This window comes from Antechinus flavipes, chromosome 1 (genome assembly GCF_016432865.1).
Source record: "Antechinus flavipes isolate AdamAnt ecotype Samford, QLD, Australia chromosome 1, AdamAnt_v2, whole genome shotgun sequence".
In the NCBI taxonomy this organism is placed as follows: domain Eukaryota; kingdom Metazoa; phylum Chordata; class Mammalia; order Dasyuromorphia; family Dasyuridae; genus Antechinus; species Antechinus flavipes.
In genome coordinates, this window is record NC_067398.1 from 656,357,918 (window position 1) to 656,379,416 (window position 21,499).

At 46.4% G+C, this 21,499-nt stretch overlaps 1 protein-coding gene across 1 annotated transcript; it reads right to left on the bottom strand.

Moving 5' to 3' along the window:
• Positions 1-625: 625 nt before the first annotated feature.
• PRKACA (protein kinase cAMP-activated catalytic subunit alpha) lies at positions 626-20,703 on the bottom strand. Its single transcript, XM_051971687.1, has 10 exons — positions 20,295-20,703; positions 7,529-7,590; positions 6,903-7,034; positions 6,240-6,338; positions 5,778-5,860; positions 5,409-5,535; positions 5,136-5,231; positions 4,837-4,959; positions 2,978-3,142; positions 626-2,486 (listed from the first exon to the last, which is right to left on the bottom strand). The coding sequence occupies exons 1-10, from the start codon at positions 20,686-20,688 to the stop codon at positions 2,361-2,363; spliced, it is 1,407 nt and encodes a 468-aa protein (XP_051827647.1). The 5' UTR covers positions 20,689-20,703; the 3' UTR covers positions 626-2,360.
• Between the last annotated feature and the right edge of the window lie 796 nt (positions 20,704-21,499).

The following is a 21,499-nucleotide window of genomic DNA, read 5'->3' on the forward strand; positions in this document are numbered from 1 at the left end:
ACGTACGAGCTGGGTGTGTGCCCTTTGGCATATCACCTTTGGGGGGCTGTTTTCTTCACTCTCCCCCCTCCCCATTTTCCCCCTAATAAAGGGAGATTGTAAGAAGGGGCAGCGTCTTGTCATGGAAAAAACACCGAATCAGGACTTGAACCTGAGTGAATTTCCAGCTCTGCCCCTCACTGGGAGACCTCGGCAAGTCACTTCTGCTCCAGACACCTCGTTTGCTGGCCCGGCCAAATGAGGGGGTTCGATTACAGAAGCTCTTTAAGCCCCTGCCATCTCGCGATCCTAAAGTCTAAGCCCTATCAGGCTACTCCGTGAGGTTTAGACTTGCTTCCTCCACTGGGGGGAGAAACCACACGGGGAGCAGGTTTTAAAGGTCATTCTCTTCTCTCCCCCTCCCCTTCCAGGGCCTTTAGTTCTCAGCCCAGACAAGCATATATTTCAGGCAAAACCACCTTACAGCAGCAGAAAGGCCCTAGCCTGAGGAAAGCTCTAAGGCCAGACAGGGCTAGTCCAGATCCCCACCTGGACTTGAAGGTCCAAGGCAAGTTTTTCCTTCAACTCGGGTTTCTGAGATGCCAGAGGGTATGCAAGTGTGGGGAGAGGGTCAGGAAAGACAGGGTTGTTTTTTTTTTTTTAAACAAAACTTTATTGGTAATAGTTTTCAAATATGTTTACAACAAAGCACACCGTTAAAGAGGAAGTCATTTCCGTGAAACAAATTTCTTCGAATCACACAGGTTTAAACTCCCAGCTATCCCCCCCTCCCTACCCTAGGCCTATGAACTCCTTCAGGGATGGGGGAAAAGTTGAGAGAGGGACAAAAAAGAGAAAGGGGATGGAGAGACATGGTCTGCTCTCCATTGAGCTACTTTCTAGAGAGGGGGGGAAATTATGATAATTCAGATGCCTCGGCAAGGGGGTCAGTGGGAGGAGTGATGGGTAGCTGTCAGACAAGCCAGATGGAGGGTGCTTCTAAGGGTGGGGGATGGTGGAGAGGCTATTGGGTGAATAAAAATTGGCATTCCCATGGCAAAAGGAAGCTCTCTACCTTGAAGCTGTGGCACTTCCTGTTTTCTTTCTCCCAGTCCCCCCATTTTTCCCCACCTAAGGTAGGCTACATCCTTCAAATTGCTTTTAGGGAGTGACACTCCCAGACAGAATGGGAAGTTAGTGGCTGAGCATTAAAAATCTATAGATAAGAATGGCTAAAATGAAGGAGGTGTGCCCCCAGAGATATCTGGGAGGCCTCTTTGGCAGGGATCACAAGCAAGGGTGCCTGGATAGGTTAGGAAATGTTGGGGTTTTTTCTAGTGCCCTAATATCCCAAGTGATCAAAAACTGGGGAGTAGAAAAGATGTGGGGATTAAGAGAGCTGATCATGAGGAAGAGAGATCACTGGGAGTGGGAGTGGGGGTGGGGGTGGGAGTGGGGGGGTTGTGGTGCTGAAAGAGCCCAGGGCTCTTTCAAACTTGGCAGGATACCCCTCTCAAGGCCATCTCACAATTGTTCCCATAACTCCCTGGTTAAGATCAGCAGCAAAAATATCCCCATCCCCAAGTCACAGACCCAGCTCAAAACCATCAGCTAAGATCCCAGAGGTTAAAAGCTCCAAAGCCTTTGACCTAGGCAGATCCACACATATTAAAATGTATTGGGGACAGCCAGGGAAAGTGGGAAGGGATTAGAAGGGACGACAAATATAACTTAAATAATATTTTTAAAAAATTTTTAAATATAAAGGAGCCACAAACTTTTGCTAACACATCTTCCCAGATAGGGTCTCTCCTTGTGGGGAACTGGGTTGTCTGTCCTTTTAACTTCTAGCTAAGGTTCTGAAGTTCTAGGGAGAGGGTAGTCTTGGGAATTGGAGGTTTTCCAACTTGGGATCCCCTGGCTCCCCTGCCCCAACTTCCCAGCACCAGGGGGATCAATAAGGAGCTACAAAAACAAGGCCCTCTAGGTACCAGGATCCTACTGTGGGTGGAGGGCCGGGCTGGAAAGAAACTGCATTTCTGGTGGTTTTAAGAGGGAGAAGGTTCAGGTCTGTTTGGGCTGGAAAACTGATCTAAAATTTGCATGAAGTGAGGCAAAGAGCAGAGGGAACCCAGCCAAGGGGTCTACCAGCCAGAGTGAGACAGTGAGGGAAAAGTAGTGAGGGTTAGGGATGGACGGGAAGGGGAGGGGGGGCCATCTGATATTTGAATCTCCCTCTCCCCACCCTGCAAACATCTCTACTTTCTGATCTCCCTAGGGAAAAATTAATATGCCAGAAACTCTGGGGCCCTCAGGCTGTTCAATCCACCCCTCCCACCCCCCACCCCCAAAAAGAAAACCACCAGGACCTAGGGACACCATTAGAAGTCGGCAAATTCCTTGGCGCACTTCTCAGTGATGGAGATCCGGAGCTCTTCTTCCTCATAATCATCAAAATTACTTGTGTCACCTGGGCCTTTGCACTTTGGTATAAAGGGAGCTTCCACCTGTCAAGAAGTGAGAATCTTAAGAGGTGAAGGGCCCTTAGCCCACCCTCTACTACCATTTCATTAAGAAACTGAAACCCTGAGAGGGAAGTGACCTGGTCAATGACCTAGAGCATCACCAGTAGAGCCTGCCCAGAAGGCCTCTGGGTTGGAGGCTTAATTCTCTTTCTGGCATTCTAGGGCATGGAAATAGCATCACCTACAAAAAAACAGGGAATATATCTGTTCTCCTCCCATGGTCTAAAAAGATCCTGAGGGCAGAACAAGATGCTAGTATCTTCCCAGAGCACAGAATAGAGTATGGGGATAGGAGGAAATAAAGAGATCATCTAACCAAAAACTCACTTTACAAAGAAGGAAACAAATGCAGACGTAGCTCTAAAAGTGAATGACAGAGCCAGGACTGAAGTCATATTCTCAGATATCATCCCCTTCCTCACCCTTCCCTCCAACCCTTCAGCCTCTTGCCAGACCTGGCTGAGTAACCCCACCTTCCTCTGGTAGATGGCGATCCAGTCAGTGGTGGCAAACCATTTGTGGTTCTTGATGTCATTGACACCATTTTTGAGGTTCCCATAGCGCTTGGTGAGATCCACTTGGAGCAGATTCCGAAGCAGGTCCTTTAAATCGGAGCTGAAGTGAGAAGGGAATCGCACCTGGAAGGACAAGGAAAGGGTGCCGACAACACAAAGAGAGTGGATTCTCTCTCATGGCTTCAGATCACCTGTGTTTCTAGAATGGTCACTGCATTCTATATGCATACCCAAATACGACCAATTCATCAAATCACAACATTATTTCAGTCTTCCCTTCCCTTTGTTTATTAAATAATTCTATTACGTTCCTCCTATGTGGAAGGCATTGTGCTAGGCCTTGGGGAATCTGATGACAAAAATAGACCCGTTTCTGCCCTTAAAAAATTTGTATCCATTGTATCCTGGGGCCCAGGTCTTTGTCTTTCTTTGTGCCTCAGGACTCAGCACAGAGTATAGCACATAGTAAAGTATCAATAAATACTTGTTGATGATGATGATGCTACCTAGGGGATACAATGTTTAAACAATGACTGTAAAGTTTATACATAGTAATAAAAACAATTTTCAAAGAGAAAGAGTGTTATTAACTGGAAAGGAATCAGAAAAGACCTCCTGTAGCCAAGTTTCAGTTAAGGATTTTAGGAGCTAGAGGTAAAGAGGCAGATAATTCTGGATGTGGGCTACAGGCTGTGCAAAGGCAGTCAGGAAGTGGTACTTAAGGGGTCGAGAATGGTTCATGGGTTGATTTCAGTGGAGACTGTCAAGAGGAGCAAAATGAAATGAAATGACTAGAAAGATAAGTGGGGTACAAATTTTGAGTGGCTTTAAATGCCAGATGGGGGGAGTCTGTCTCTAATACAAGAGGCAAATAGGCCCATTTAAAAGTTTCTGACTGGAGGAGACATGATCAGATCTGTGTTTTAAGCATGTGTGTGTGTGTGTGTATGTGTGTAGAAGTAAAACTAGAGGCAGAAGATCAATTAGGAAGCAGGACCCTGAACTCATACAGAGGCTATCTGATTATCAAAGGGGATTGATATGAGTGAAAGAGGGGGCTGCAGGAAGATTTGAGGAGACTTGGTAACTGATAAATACAGGGGCTTTGGGTGAGAGTAATGACTTCAAGAACTGTGAACCAAAGTGATTAGAAGAATGGTGGCACCCTCGATAGAAATAGGGAAATCTGTTTTGTTTATTTTCAGCTCAAATTCTCTCTTTCTCTTTCTTTCCTTCCTTCCCCATCCCCAACTGAGACAGAAATATGAAAGAGGGAGGGCTAATTTGGGGGAGTGGTGATGGTAGAAAATAAAGAATTCTACAATCAGTAAATAGTTGAACATGGATTCAATCTGAATTCTCTGGTTCTGGGACAGTGCTCTAGTCTTTATTTTCCACAAAATTATTGGGCGCTTATTACCTAATGACATCTCTCATAATGTTGTATTCAAAAAGAGCTGGACGATGCACACATGTTGATGATTACATCTGGAGCAGCCTGTCCTGGGGGGATTGGGTCTTATTCATCATTGTTCCTTGCACTGTGCCTTAGATACAGAGCCTTAGACATTGCACAAACCGGTAAATGCCAGTTGGTACCTTTTTGTTTAATATGAATTCTCCACTGGTATCCAAATGATTTCTCTTTAATGACTAAATGATCCTTTTACAATATTTAACCAAAACAAAGCATTACCTTATTGAGTTAATCTGTGGAATAGGAAAGCTAGGAAGTCCAAAGAAATATCTTTCCTGAGGCCCCAAAAGAGCCCAAAAAATAATGTGTTAAACTGTCAGCCTTTACCCTGAGGTCTTACCTTCCCAGAGACAATCTTTTCATATATCTGGATGGGCTGGTCAGCAAAGAAAGGAGGATAGCCTGCTGCCATTTCATAGATCAGGACACCTAGGGCCCACCAGTCCACAGCCTTGTTATACCCCTGGAGAAAGAAAGAAAAAGTAAGGATGGAAGAGAGCAAGGCCAGGCAATTTGAGAGAGAAAGGGTCATATGAAAAGGGCCTTTGTTTGAGTTATGGTGAGGATTGGGGGAATAAAAGACAAGCCCCAGATGTGTTCTATAAAATAAGGGGGACTGACTGTTTTAGAGGTGCTCACCTTGCTAAGGATGATCTCAGGAGCCAGGTATTCAGGCGTCCCACACAAAGTCCAAGTTCGGCCTTTCACACGCTTGGCAAAACCAAAATCTGTCACCTATGGCCATGAGAAGAAGTATATGGAGTCACATCCTGCCTAAGAAAGCACAGGAAAGGGACAAGCAGAAGGGCTGCATGGTGTATGGACGTGTGTGTATATGTATGTATACTCTCTTGCAGGAAATGACTGGAATTCTACTCGGCAGTGATTTGTCATCTCTGCCCTGGGGAGTACCTGGATATAGCCCTGCTGGTCAATGAGAAGATTCTCAGGCTTCAGGTCCCGGTAGATCAGGTCCAGTGAGTGAAGGTATTCAAAGGTCAGGACAATCTGAGCTGCATAAAAGCGAGCATGGGGCTCACTGGTATGAGGAAAGAAAAAGAAAGCAAGGATAGTTGCTGGAGGTAGGAAAATTTGGAAAGACCATTTCCCCAAACTCAAGTTATCCTCCAGCCAATCTTTAGACACTGTCCTTTACTTCTTACTAGACCATCAGGCTCCATGCTGCTTATTCATCATTTGAAACTCTAGGGATCAGGAAGTCTACTCCCTATTCTGGGATGCTATGTGCTGGCCTGGAGGATGCCTTGGGTAGCTGCTCACCTGAACCTTCCGATCCGCCGTAAGTGGGAGAACATTTCCCCACCTGGGACGTACTCCATCACCATGTACAGGTTTGTGTTGTCCTATAAAGAAAAGATATCCTTTCCCACTCTCATTCATACTCCTGCCCCTACCCTCCCCAGAAGCCTGCCTTCTTCCTCCTGAAAGTCTGGAAACCCAGGCTGGCCCCTAGGTTCTCCTGCCCCTTCTTCCACATGCCCCTCCCCCCCCCCCCCACTTCCCCACAACACTGGCATAAATGATGTTAAATGTTCACACTTAGCCTCAAAGCACAGGTTTCAGAGAAAACTTTTTATGAATAGATACCAAGTTGCCCAATTCTACCAACTGCAACAGTATACAATGAAGCATTATATTACTCCCCAGGAGAGGGGCCCCTGGCATCCCTACTGCTGCCACCCCTGCTCTCTAGTCAGCCAAGGACAAAGCTGTCTGGAATACCTTGAAGGAATATTCTAGTCGGACGAGGAATGGGAAGTTGATGGCCTGCAGGATACGCTTCTCATTCATTGTATGCTCAATTTGTTTCAGCTTCACCACCTTTGAAAAGGAAGGAAGGAAATGGGATGAAGGAATTTAAAAAGGAAAAAAGATGGGTCAGCTTCCAGATGGGATTAATTCCTGAATTTAGAAAGGAAAAGGATTTGGAGGATTGAATCTAACTCCTTCATTTTCAGAGAAGAGGAAATGGAGGCTTAGATGATACATGAAATGCCCAACGTAGGGAAGCTCAAGCCTGTTCCCCACTGATGCCAAAGATTGCACCAAGTTGCCCTTTCACACCTCTGTTTTCCTGGCTCATTTAGGCCCATCCTCTTCTCCCCTTCTCCTCTACCCGCCCTCTTCCCCACCAGATCCAGGGCCTGTCTCCCAGCCTTCTTCTTAGCTCATCACTTGGGAGATGCCAGGAACTTGGGCCAAGAGCAGCTCTTTCCCCATATCCCTAGGATAAGGAAGAGGCAGAGAGTGAGAGAGAGCCACCCAGGCAGCCAAAGATACAGAAACAGAGACAGTGCAACAGAGAGTGTTTATGTGTAGAATGAGGAATGGGGTCCATGAAATACATGACACTGGAGTGCTGGGGGTTTGGAGGGCAATGCTTACCTTCTGTTTGTCAAGGACTTTCATGGCAAAGTAGTTCCCCGATTCTTTGTGCTTCACAAGTATCACTCGACCAAAGGAACCAGTGCCTAGAGTCTTGATTCTGTCAAATTGATCCAGCTGGACTGTACTTTGCTAAATAAAGAGATGTAAAAATTCAGTGTCTCCTTTAGCCCTCAAAGGCATACACCACCGCCCCTTTTCCTCTTCCCCTATTCAATCTGGGATGGGTAAGGGTCAGTATTAAAGCCACTGGAATCTCTTCTTGTACCACAAGAAGGGGGCCTTAGCAGAACAGAAGAAAGGGAGTAGAGAAGATGGCAGGTGAAGGTATATTCCTGTGGGTTATGGTTAGGGGTGGGTTCAGCCCTAGCATGAGGTCCAAGAGCTCTTGGCAGCTGCTGAGGGAGGAGCTGGGGCTAGGATGAACGTTGTGGCTAGGAGATGGTAGGGAGTTAGGAAAGGATAGGGGGCAGGGGAAAGACAAAGACAGAAATCTCTTTGGGGTGACAGTACAGTGGCCAATGGAAGAATCTATATGGAGACTGGAATTAGATGGATATGGGCTCCTTGGTACCCTTTGGGAAGCACTTGCTCCCCCCCCACCCCAGGTCCAAAACTTGAGGTACCTGAGGTGGACTTTCCCATTTCTTGAGGAATTCTTCTTTGGCTTTAGCTAGAAACTCTTTCACTGAAAGGAATGGAGAGCACCAATTAGAGGCTTCATGTAACAGAAGGGGAAGTTGAAGGCTCAGAGAGACTCTGGGTACAGTCCTTAAGATGCTTGCAAGAAAATGCAACAAGTTACCAAGAGCTTACTAAAGACCTCCAGTGTGCAAAGCCTTGTGTCAAATAACTGAGGATTCAGACAGAGGTAGAAAACAGCACCTGCCCTCACAGAACTTATTTTTCATGTACTCCCTTCTTTGATCATCTTAACAACATTGGGGAGGCTACAGTTTTGAAGGGATCCTGGCTTCAGACCCCCAAGTCAATAGCTGGAGTATGTGTGTGTATTGGTAAGAAGAGTTAGGCAAACATCCCAAAGGTTAACATGAGATAAGGGTGGGGTCACAGATGACTATTATTTATAATGAATATTTAAATATACTATTACTGGTAACAATGCATTGTATAGCTGTTCAGAACTCTGGGGCCATCTTTAACTCTTCTTCCTTCATTTCTCATGTGGTCAGTTACTGGACCCTGCTGACTCTCCTTCCCTTCCTCTCTCATCCTTCATTGCTTCCTCTTTCCTTACACTACACACCCTCACCTAGGTCCTCCGTCACTACCAACCTGGGCTACTGGAATAGCTTCCTAACAGGACTTCCTGCCTCTATTTCAGGCAGAGCCTTTGCTTTCAGGCATCTGGTGAATTCAAATCCAGCTTTAAACACCAACTCAAAAGTCCCATCCTCCAGGAATACTTCTAGTTCCTGCCAGGTGAGGGAAGACCTCCCCCTTTGGGTCTCCTGGAGAATTTGGTTTTGGACTGCTCTCCTCATAAATTATTGTGTAGTAGTTATCTGTATTGATGTGTTAGTTCCCATTTGACTGTAAGTTTCATATGGACAGGGCCTATCTTATTTAAATTTTCTTTTAAAAAATCACTCTTAGCACTTGGAACAAGGCTTGGCATACAGTAAGCACTTGATATTTTGTTGTTACCAAAGTGCTGAGCTCGGATAGCTCCAACCCAACAGAACTAATCTAAGCTACATGGTAGCTGTCTTCCCAGGGTTCCATCCTTCCAATACTCTTCTTCCCCACCCCCATCCCTTTAGGGGGGCCTACTGCCTTCTAGCAAGCAGCCAAGTGGAGAAAGCCTAATTTCTGGTCTGTGCCTCCTTACTCTGAAACTAAAAAGTATACTCTAGCACCACCACCACCAAATATCTAGGGTTGGGGGGCTTCCTCTAAGGGGCGGGGACAAGGATCTGAACTATATGCCAGGGTTCCTCCCCCTCCCCCCAAGCTCTGACCTACATTCCATGGACACCAATGTGGGCTGAGGTATTTATAGCCCTGGGATTTGGCTGCTTGCTCTGGGCCCTTCTCGTGAAGCACTGGGCCCTAGGGTGAAGTCTCCCCCGTGGAAGGGCCTCAAAGCTGCTCAGTGGCCATGGCCTTGAAGCCTGTCTCTGTAAGCACCTTCCAGTAAACTTGCAGATCTTCCCCTTGACCTCTCCCAGTGGCCTCAGGCTTGCCTCCTCTAGAAGTCTCTCAATGCCGTCATCAACTCTCTCTAATAATAGAAGCTGACATTGCTAGGGTGCGCTAGAGTTTTTCGGCAACATCCCTATGGAGTGGCAGTACCAGTACTATTACTTCCTTTTTACATAAGGAGAACTGAGGCTCAGAGCCTTTCAGTTTCCTCCAGGGAGCCGACATTCCAACCCAAACCCTCCTGCCCCCCTGCTGTCCATCCATTCCCTTCCTCCTTTCCATCTCTCAGAATCCTTGTCTTCCTTCCAAGATACTTCTTCCCTGAAGCTTTTCTTGGTCCCCATCCCCACTTCAATATTCTTCTCTCAAAGTACTCTGGATTATACTGACTTTCATAGATACTACATCTCCCTCAATAGGCTGTAAGCCACTTGAAGGCAAAGGCTACTTTCGTTTTTTATCGTTGTAACCCTGCACAGGTCCTAGAAGGTCCATCGAGATATGTGATTTCTCCAACATAGGGAAAGTCCTGCAGATCTACAACTTATCTGTACGTTCACAGTTTGAGACCTGTCTGGGGCCCTCTCTCAGTATATGTTAGAGTCTATCTGCTGTGTATTGTCTCAGATTGAATGTTTCCCTTGGACTCTTTAAATTTGTAAGGGCTTAGTACTTGCTTTAGTACCTGGACACTCACATTGGTGTCCATGGAATGTAGGTCAGAGCTTGAGAGGGAGGGAGAGAATCCTGGACTATAGTTCATATCCTTATCCCCTTCCCTTAAAGAAAGCCCCCCAACCCTAGATATTTGGTGGTGATGCTAGAGTGTACTTTTTAATTTCAGAGTAAGAAGACACAGACCAGAAATTAGTACATGCTTTGTGAATTGAATTAAATGATTATTCACTGGGCTAGAATTTTAAATCAAGCCTCCTGCTCTTCCCATTGACTCATGCTGCTTCTTAACAACAGCCTATGTTTCTCTGATACTGTAAGGTTTACAAGGTACTTGATTCACAATAGGTCTAGAGGTAGCTACTTTAAGAACTCTGATCTGTCACCCCCATTTTACAGATGAGGAAAGGCTCAGCAGAATTAAGTAATTTTTCTGGGGACACTTGAATCCTGTCAAGAGACAGGAAAGCTCATGAGAGCTTTCCATCTACTGTCCAAACCTGATTCTGTAGGCTGGGGAATCTCTTATTCACACACTGTGTGAGACCTAGCTCTTTTAGCTTTATGCAAATAAGGAGGGCCCACTTTGGGCAGAGTCTGAAGCTAGCAAGAAATCAATGTTAGATAAGAGTGAAAGACGCCTGCAATCAGTATGGAAGTAGGGGACAGTTTGAAAAATGTCCTGGTCTTGTTTTCAGGAGCTCAGGGATCCCGTCTGGGCTTGGCACTTCCTTGCTTTGGTGACTCTGGCCTTAGTCCTTCCATGCTCTGGGCCTTAGTTTTCCTGTGTATAAAACGAGTGGGATGAGCTTCAAGACCCCTTCTGCATCAGAAGGACTTGGAAAGTAAGTGGGGAATTCAGACACAGCTAAAGGGACGACCCACTCACACCCTCTTACTAGAAGGGAGACCAAGAACTGTTCCCAGAAAGGAAGGAAGGTGAACTCGAGGCCCTTTTAACCTCTACTCTTCTAGAAAAATGGATTGCTTGTTGTGCAGGCACCTGAGTCCTTCCCTTCTGTTCTTTCTTACCATGTCCCTTCAGGAATGGGCACAGAGCCCAGGACTTCCAAGATCTAGCCACCTATTCTTTCTACCAGGTCCCATTCCAATATGGCACAAAGGCAAAGCCCTCATAAGTGTGATGTCAGAAGCAGGTAGCCAGTCAGCTTCCAGCTGACATTATGAAGGAACAAGATGGAACATTTGAGCAAATTACTCATCTTCCTAAGCCAGATGCCAATTCCCCCAGAAGAGTTTCTTTTGCTACTAAGGCCTTCAGGCTTTAGTATGTAATAGCCTGCTGAAAACAAGATTCCAGATGATTCTGTCCCTTCCAGATGCTTCTCACCCTCCTTCTCCTTGTTTAACCATCCTACTCCTCAATCTGAGGAGGGCAAAGCAACTGGGAAAGCCTTGAAATCCCGCCTTTAATGACTAGCTTACTCTGCAAGAAACAGTGGGGAGCCTCCCTCCCAACCCCTCCTTCCAGCCCCCACCCCCACCCCACAGCCCCCGGAAGCATAACACCTATAAGCCAGACTGGGAATTGTTTCTGTTGCCTCTTTTCTAGGGTCCCGGTGAGGGAAGCTGCATCATATAGTACTTGCTCTTGGAGAAACAGGGCCTCCTGCAGGAGAAAATGTGAAGCAGAATCCTCCCTACTGGGGAAAATATGAATTCTCAATTGCTCCAAGGAGGCACCAGGGAGCTGAGGCCAGACAGGCCAAAGTGAGAGTACTGTTTAGGCCTTTAAATAGATCCGCTGAGGTGGCCATGGGTGTCTCCATATCCTACCCATTGTCCCAGAATTAGGCTACGGGTGGAGCAAATGAAGTGAGACACCAGGGAGTTGGAGGTGGGGGCAGGGAAGGGGACTGGATCAGGTGGTCCTACACCAACCTCTACTTCCTGCCTTTTTGAAGGTTGAGTTCCCGGTGTGTACAGGGGGATCCAGGATGGATGCCAAGCAGCAGTGAGGATTATGAGCCAGTGCAGATTAGAAGCTGGGATGGCTGGCTACAGCTTGGGCCCCCAGAGAGTGTGGCGAAGGTAGCTGACAAAGCGTACAGCTAGGTGGGCCCAGAGAAAGAGCTGTAGCCACAGCTGGAAGGTCATCTCTGAGGCGCTCTCAGGCTCCAAGCCTTCTGCCCTCATCCCTGGGGATCTCTCTGGGATCCCTTCCTAGGAAGGCAGATGAAGGAGCCCGAAAGCAACAATGTCAGCCTGAATCTTCTGAAAAGAAAAGAGTCGGGATGGTGGAGAAGGAGGAGGAGCTGGTTGCCAGGGAAGCACTTAAAGGTACCTGCTCTTAGACACTTTCAAATGTTCTTAAAAGTCATCGGAACATGAGCTCTAGAGCCGAAAGAGACCTTAGAAATTGAGTCCATCTCCCTAATTTTACAGAAACTAAAGTCCAGAGTGAGGAAATCACGTGCCCAAGGTCACAAAGGGGCTTCAAGGGGCTCCATAATGGTGCAGGGTAGTTCTCTCTTCAGTGTTTTCTGAAGAACACTTAACCAAGCTAGACTATGTTTCTGCTCCAAAGGAGTCACAGCTTGCTTTGCCTTGTTCCAGTGCTTCTTTAGCACTGGAGTTAGGATGTGCTCCTGGAAATATTTTAGGTGGCTAGACTTCCCCTGTCTGTCCTTATTGCAAGGTCAGGATTTGAAGGGGTTAACATCAAGGCACGGAAGGAGCCTCTGAGAGTCCCTACAGGGGCAGAAACATTTACCTAGGGCTTTCTTACCTGATATAAGAAGATTGAGGGAAAAGGAAAGATGGGATGAAGTACCAGGTTTGATACCCATACAACATATTTCCTTAAATTATTCCCCTAAGGTTTCTTTATTAGTGGAAAATTTGCTTGCCTACTCAGATCATATTAAGCTTATAAGCAAAAGTGGCCCCCTCACTTAAGCCTCCTGTAGGCTGAAGTAGAAACGAGGGAAGGGCTAGAATTCATTTTCACCTTGTGCTATTGCTTAAAACAAAAGGCTTCAAAGCCCACTAACTGCTCATTTCACTCTGCCCTAAGGTGCTTCTTCCTCTGACACTGGAGTTTCAATTAGAAAAGGAATCACAGACTCAGAGATAGAAGTTACTCTAACCAACATTTAACTTAGCCTTTATTTGAAGACTTGGAGTGATGAAGAATTCATCACTTCTTCAAGACAGCCCACTTCTGAATGCTTTTAAATGTTAGGACATTTTTCTCTTCTACAGAGCGGAAATCTGCCTTTCTGTACCTTGTACCCACTGTTCCAAGTTCTATTCTCTGGAGCCCAATAGGGCAGCTTTTGCCAACAGCCTTCATATCAGGGAATGAAGATCATAACAACAACAACAAGAAAGGCAGCTGGTATTTCCTGGGATCTGCAAGTTCTCTGTAGCCTTTGGGGAGACATGACTGATTGGCATAAGTTTCTCCAGATAACTAGGAAGTTAACATCAGACTTCTGTGGCAGGCATCTTCCTAGAGTCCCACAGATTGAACACTTTTTCCGTATTTAAGCAACCTCCTAATTTCAAGCAGTTTTGGTCACCGATAACTGCTCTAAACAAGAGTTTCAATCTGATTTTAAACTTAGGGACAATGTACCCCACAACCAAAACAAAATAACAAACCCTCACTACTTCTCCTCTCACATGTATGAGAGGTCAAAACAGTAAATCCAAAACTGGAAGTAGCACAATCTGATCTCAGAGACTTTTCTTGGGAGGGGAAGCTCTAATCACAAAATTCTAGGACATCAATTTACTCAAGAGATTGGGAATTCCTTCCCAGGCCACTAATGCTTAAAAAAAAATTAAAAAAGCAAATATTGTACTCTACTAATGCTCGAGGTACCTTTGTATTCAATTTTCTAAATCCAGGGGCCAACCACACCAGTATTCATGAGGCATGTGTTAAAACAGTCCCACTATCTCCAAAATCAAAACTAGGATGGTAGAGTTAGAGTCAGAATGAACCAAGGCACATTTTGAGATAAACAAAATTCTCTCCTCCAAAGAACTCCATGGGTTGAGGAGTACAAACATTATTATGCTACTTTATAGATGAAGAAACAGGGTCAGAGGTGATATGACTTGCCCAAGATCTGATGGCCATTAAATGGCAGAATTAAGATTCAAACCCCAGGGGTCTTCACCTCCAGCCCAGAGCTTCTTCCATTACATCACAGTGCGACTGCATATAAGGCCCAGCCAGGGAAGTTCACTTCCCTCTTAGCCTCTCTGGTGGGGATCGTGAGGGGAGAGAGGAAAGGAAGGGTATCACTCCCCAGTGGAAGAGCTGAAAAAGTCCAAAAATCATAGGACTTTAGAGCTGCAGGGACCTTAGAGGTTATCTGGGCTAATTCACTAGCTTTACAGATAGGACAACTGAGGCCCAGAGAGATGCCAAGCCCGAGTCTCACAGGTTCTAAGTGGGGGGAAGAAGAGAAGATAAAAATGTGGGAGGGGATGGCTGCCCCCTCCTTCTTCGGGATCCCTTTACAAGGCCACCGCACCCCCAACCTCTGCTCTTTGCCACCACTCCCTTGCCCACCCACCCACCCCTCTTCCCAAACTGTGCTTGTCAGGAATAGGGAGCATGGCATACCTTGCCCCTGGGTTACTATGGCAACAGGGGTCCTAGGAAGGGGCTCACCTGCAGCAGCCATCACTCTGTCTCTCTCTCACAGACAGCCCCGACTATGGTGGCTGCAAAGGGCCAAACCTCATCCAGGGGGGCTCCACAGGGGGCTTTCCCCCACCCCAGCCCAACAGGGGGCGCAAGGGGGAGGAAGAACACCACAGCCGAGGAGTCTGAAGAAGGGGCGGATTAACCTCTCTGGCTTTCCGTACGAAGTGGACTGGACTCAGCAGGTAGAAATCCCGGCGGACCGCCCACGGACCCGCCCGGAGACCCATACAACCGCCAAAGCGAAGTGCAGATTGACCCTCTAGGGCTTCTGTAGGACGGCACCCGGCTCCACACCTCCAGCAGGTGGCTGGAATGCACGCCCTCGGGGATTCCCAGATCAGCCGCAAGGATTTAGGAGCTCCAAAAGCCGCAGGAAGCCCTAGAGTCCGCCCACCCCTCCTTCTACAGATGGGAAAATTTAGGCTAAGTGACCAGGAATCGCTTCCGAGTCAAAGCAGTGGCCAAGCCTGACCTAGGAGCCCGTGCTGCTGACCCCAAGTCCCCGAGCTTTCTGCTGCAGCGGAGCGGGCACGGCCTTCGTCCTTGGTCCCTCGGGCGTCCCTCGCCAGGCCCTTCTGCTCTCTTCTCCCACACTAAGGGCGAATACCCCAAGGATCCTTTAGGATTAAGGCCTCCTCTACGCAGAGTCCTCGTCCTCAGCCTGCTTTGTGCCTTTTCCGGGGAACGGGAAACATCTGTGAAGAGCTCCCCTCAAGGGTGGTTGAGAGGGTCAGATTGCTTTGAGTCCCTCCAGCACCAAGCCCGAAGTAAGAAACTCAATTTTCATTCCCCAATCTTCCTTCAGTACCTTGCCCTTTTCTTCCCCAGGCATCCCCACTTTTGTTTTAATTCATAATCACCAACGGATCCCTTCTAGTTCCATCCCAGAGAAAAACAACCCCCACCATGTGAAAACATCGGCTGCTCTCCACCCTCTGGTTCTCAACGACCCTCTACCCCTAGATCGGGAGCCTACTCTCCCAGAGTTTTAGGGGAAACTCTGTCAGGGTACGCCACTCCTCCTCCCCCCTCCAAACAGATTCTGACGCTGTAGTCTGTTCTTGAATCTAACTCTTCTGAAGCATCAATATCTCCCCTCTGTCCAGAGTCTATTCACCCAGCCTGTAAAAAGGATAGCTATGTGGGGCTAACTTGGAGAATGGTAGAAAGCATTGCAATGCTTTCCTCAAATGAATTGCAAAAATGATTTTCAACAAATCAGATGACAGGATTTAGAGTTGAAAGGGTCCTTTGAGATTATTTAGTCCAGTGGTCAAACTCAAATAAAAAAGGAGGTCATTAAACCACAGAAGAATGACTTAGAAAATCACATATTAATATGATCTATGATCTACAGTATTTTTTATATTGGTAAATATTTCCCAATTACATATTAGTCTACTTCAGTCACTGCTCATGTCTGACACTTCCGAAGTCCAACCCTCTTATTCAGACAACAAGCATTTATTAAGCATTTACTATTGGCCAGGCAAACTGCTAACCATAAGGGATAGAAATACAAGCCATTTAGGTAGAGCCTTAGATAGTGTCGAACTTGGAATCAGAAAGGTAGGAGTTCAAATCCTGCCTAGACACTTAATAGATGTGTGACCTTAACTTCTTTCAGCCTCAGTTTCCTCATCCATAAAACGGGGATAACACCTACTTCCCAGACTATTATGAGGATCAAATAAGATAATATTTATTAAATGGTTATGTGCTGCATAAATGCTAGCTATTAATAATTTCTTTTTTATGTTTTTTAAACTATTACTATTTTAGAAGAGAATTTTGGAACATAATGTACACTCCAGGAGGACAGAGACTTTCATTTTTGGTCTGCACATTTAAATGTGCCTGGGACAATAAAAAAAAATTTTTTTTAAATGTGATTTTTTAAAAATGTGATTTAAATGTGATGAAACTTCTGAGAGTATTTTGTCCATTAATGCAATTAGCACTGAAAATAATATTGTTAAGTTTCCGAGGACATTGAGAAATTAAGTGATTTATCCAAGATCATACAACTAATATGTCAGAGGTTAGGATCCTCAAAGTATGCTTTCTCTTTCTCTGGGGTGTCAGCATTCAGGGGGCTTGTCCTCCTTGGGAAGACTATTATAAGATCACAGGAGGAAGAGCTGGCAAAGGCCTCAGAGCTTATCTGGTCCAACCTATTTATTTCACAGAAAGGGAAACTAAAGCTCTGCTTGAACCCAAGTTATCCTAATTCAAAGGCCAGTTACACCATATTCCTCTTTTGTAACAGAGCAGGTGCTTAATAAATGCTTGTTTAATGGATTATAAAAATGAGCTGCAGAGAAGTGAACTAGGATCAAAGAGCAGTGAATGTAGAGGCAAAGGACTGTGTTTTGAATCCTGGCTCTGCTATGACTGTGGGCAGGTATAGCATCCCTTCTCTGATAAATCCTTCTCAATAAAATGAGGGGCTACTGATGCTGAGACCTAGAGCCAGAATTCAAAATACAGTCCTCTACATTTACTGCTCTTTCTACCACAGTGCCTGCTGCCAGGATGGCCTTGCTCCTTTTACAAGGATCTTTGGCTATGTCTCCTGAAAGGAGGACAATGGATGTCAATGTTGATACAGCTGACTTTCTAGGTCTCCCACTGAAATGGGTGGTTTTACAATCTGGTTGAACTTTTACGTGCCTCCTTTGGGCTTGCATGGCTACAGCCTCAGGCACAAATTGGATCAGAAGGTGCAGTAGAATTTTATTTAATTCGATAGCAGAGGGAGACATGAAGGAAAGAACTTTCCCAGATCCCCTAGAAGGGCTTCTTAATTCTTAAGTAATTCCCTCTGGAGCTTCAAGACCACCAATAGGTAATCTTATGTCTACTCCCATCCCTCTCCAAAAGTGTTTTCCATAATCTGCTCCAAGGAAGCTCCATTTAAAGGTAGTTTCTTCTAACTAGGAAAGCAGTACATGCTTTTAGGCCCTCCTTTCCATGTCTCCTCAGCCTCCCTCACTTTTGGACCAGTCTCCAGTTTTTCTAGGGCTGGCGCTACCTGCTTCACTCCCAGCAAAACTTTGGCTATGGTCACACTTAGATATCTTCTCTCTAGGGCCTGGCAGGACTGTCTCGGACAACCTGCTGCCACCTTTCCCTTCTGACTTCTGTGGTATGGGATATCCCAAAGAGTGGCAGAGAACAAGGTTCCCTGGTTTTTATGCCTGGGCCCTTTAGCAAAGGGGTGGGACATAGAGAATATCTAACACTGTTCAGACTACTGAACTGGACACTTAAAATCAGTCCTCCTGCTCTGAAGGCCCAAGTGTGTGGTACTAGCTTGCAAAAGATTAAGGTTGGAGGAAATTTCTAATCAATTTTAGTAGAATAGATGATTTCAGTTCTTTGTCCTGTCATCCTGATTTAGTGGGGACAGAGGTAAAGTATTGGATCTTGATAGCTGAGTCTGCTGCTAACCAGAAAATCATAAAAGTCATTCATGGTTATCCTTTTCTCTTTGCCATTTATTTTCCGAATAAAATCCCCAGGATATACTATCCTAGTTCAATCTGAGACAGAGTAGCCCTTGCTTGCTAAAACTGAAAGATCACCAATTCTCCCACCTTTCCAGAACTATACCAGATATCTGTCACAAAAAACTGATCTCTAATGGTAAACTGCCTAAAAAGGGAACAGGCAGAAAGTCCAGGAGCATCTGGCAGACTGAGGGAGCCTATTACTGACCATTGCAAGACAGAGCCTCAGTTGTGAAATAATCTGTTTATTGAGGAATCTGGAGGTTCTCAGATGCTGAGGGGTAGGACACAGAGGAAATGTCCAGTGGATACAACCTGGTAGGGCAAAGATCTTAACTTCTACCTAATTTCTGGCCACCTCTCTTAAAGTTAGGGGTGGTGGGGGTGATGACTAATCCCTAAAATCCCTAAAAGGGAAAAGTCTGGCCTTGGAGATGGGAAAGACCCAGGGCCCAAATGTCTACTTGACTAGAATGTACACAGAATAAGAAACAGAACGGATGGGAAACGACAGAAACATAGATAAAGGGTTACAGAGAAGATTTGACTAACTTGGAGATAGGGAACCCTAACTCTCTTCCTTACCAAAAGCTCTAATAATTAGAAAAAGTGTGTGTGTGTGTGTGTGTGTGTGTGTGTGTGTGTGTGTGTGTGATCACAGCTATGTATTCTGAGGAAATATATAACTGGAGATAGAGATAAAAATAAGGGGGTGCCATATGAAAATATAAGGGTGAAAACTACAAAATTATTTGGAGTTCCACGGTAGATTAGTGGTCAAAAGATAAAGGCAGTTTTCCAAAGAACTGCAAACTCTAAGTGATGAGATAAAAACATACTCAAAACACTAATAAAATAAATCAAAACATTTAGGTTTTCTCTCACATTCAGCAAGTTGGCAAAGATGATTTTAAAAAAATGGAAAGTCACCACTGGAGGGCCTTTAGAATGTTGGACCTACTAATATACCAATGGTAAACCAATTGGTCCAATCATTCAATTTAATAAATGTGACTAAACGTCTTTGACCAATTCATTCTACTATAAGGAACCCAAAAAGGTCAAGGACAGAAAGGTCCAATACATATCAAACTATTCATACGGGAATTATTTTTGTTTGCAAAGACCAGGAATTAATTTAATTAGCATTGATTGGGGAAAGGCTGAACCAACTCTGAAATATGAATGTAGTGAAATATTACATAGTTATGATATATATATACAAATGTATGCATAATCTAAATGAATAATTAAAATATTGGATATGTATTAATTGATGCATAATGAAATAAATTTAATCAGAACAACATGCACAATAAGAAGAATGTAAATCAAAAGAACACTAAGAGGAAGCTAACTCTTTTTAAGTGTAATAACCAATCTGTTTTGTAGAACAGATAATCAAATACACTTCCCTCCTCTAGTCAGAAAGACAGGGAACTAAAAGGGTCAGAATGTTGCATGCGTAGCCAAAGAAATCACTGTATTTGTTGTTTTCGCGTATTTTTCTTTGTTACAAAAATGGGTTCAAGGAGGACCTAAATGCAAAAATGACTATAAAAATGAAAAGGTATCAATAAACATTTAAAACAAAACGACATTTGAGAGGAGAGTTAACAGAGAGAACCTTCGGAGATGCTTTTTAAAAAAGGGTGTGGTGGGGTTCCAGGAACTCATGGTCATTGGGTGACTGGGCCAGAAACTATGAAAAGGGGTAGGGTGGAGATCAGGGCAAACTTCTGGGGGCCTTGCAGGAAGCAGGGTGGGCCAGGAGGCAGGGCCCCAGCTCTGGGTTGACAGCTGGCCGTGGCTTTGGCAGCGGTGGGGAGGAGGGGGAGGAGGGAGATGAGGCCAGAAGAAGGGGGAACAGGCAGCTACCACACACGGTATTTTCGGTAGTGACGAGGAATGAAAACAACATCAACAACAAAACGGGGTCGTAATTTACAAAACAGAGAAGGGGGGAGGAGGGAAGGAGGGAGGGAGGCGGGCAGGCAGGGACCAGGGAGGATGACCGGAAGGGGGGGGAGCGGTGGAGGTCATACGCTTCAGAGCTGCTGGAAGGGACCTGATAAATGTAGTCCGACCCCATCTTTTTACAGATGAGAAAACTGAGATCTAGAAAAGTTCGGAGTCGGGTGGGGAGGACAGGAGCTCATTCAGGGCCGGGATGGGAGTCCTCGCACCGAGGGGCTCAGCGGCCTCGGAATGGGGGGTGGGGGGGAGCCGCAGGAGAACGGACGCTGCCAGAGGGCAGGGGCCGTTTCGTTTCGTCTTTGTGCCCACGGCTGGAGCTGGGCGCCCGGGTCTGCTGGGGTAAGGATCAGATTGGGTCGGGGCCTGAATACTCACCGCTCTCCAGCTCGCTGCCCTTCTTGGCGGTGGCCGCGTTCCCCATCTCCTCGGCGCTGGCTCCGGCTCCGGCTCCGGCCGGGTCCCCCCCACCCCCCGCCCCGGGCTGCGGCGTTGGCACGGGCGCTGGCGACCGGGTTCCCCCCCCACCCCCCGCCCCGGGCGGCGGCGGCGGCGGCGGCAGCGGTCGCGGTCGCGGGCTCAGCTGGCTCCCGTAGCCCCGCTCCCCCCCACCCCCCAGCCGGCTCCCAGCTCCCGGCTCCCGCGTCTCCCTCGAGCTCCGCAGGGGAACCAGAACCCGAGTCCGTGGCTGCCCGAGACGCCCCTCGGTCCCTGCACCCCACTGCCCATTGGTCCCCGACACCTTGATTGACGGCCCCGCGCTCACATTCATTGGTTAAAGACAATCCTCCCGCCCTTTCATTTGTCCTCGACTCAATGACGCCAGACGCGCTCTACTCCTCAGCTATTGGTCTAAAAGCCATCAACCAGGCGGGCCATATCCCTTCATTGGAGGCGATTTTTATTGCGTCACCAGCTCCACCTCTCAGACCTTTGGATTGGTAGTGGCGGGGCTGCTGGCGTTTTATTTATAGAAGGTTGGGACGGGCTCTCCCGGGAAGGTTCGGTGTCAATCCTGGGAGAAGTGGGTGGGGCAAAGCGAAATCTTGCAGGCCCCAAAGAATGGATGGAGGCCGCCCTAGTAAAGGCCTGGCCTGGACAGAGAAAACCAGGATCCCGAAAAGCAGTACCCTGAACACTCCCTTTCCCCCAGATAAGAGCCATAATATATATGACCTGGACAGCCAGCGCCCAACTGACAAACATTAGGATCCCGAATTACAGGGCCAGAGCTCATCTGGATCTTTCCCAGCAGGATACCCTGAGCACCCATTCTTTATGTTGTGAGCCAGCTGGACTAGGACTAGGACTTTGTAAGGTCAGATAGCTGCCAAACTCAATGTTAGCAACATTCTACTTCGAGGGCCATCAGTCTCCAACAGTGTAGGAAGTGGAAGCACAGTGAATTAACAACTGCAAGCCAGAATTGTATCGTGGAAAGGCAACAATAAAATTAAAAGGACAAGTAATTTGGAAGTCCAGACCTCTCTTAAGAGGATGCCCGGTTCTGTTATTTCTTATCAGGGGATTGGATGATTTAAGTAAAACATTTTGCAAATGGCAAAGTGCTGGAATAATAGCTA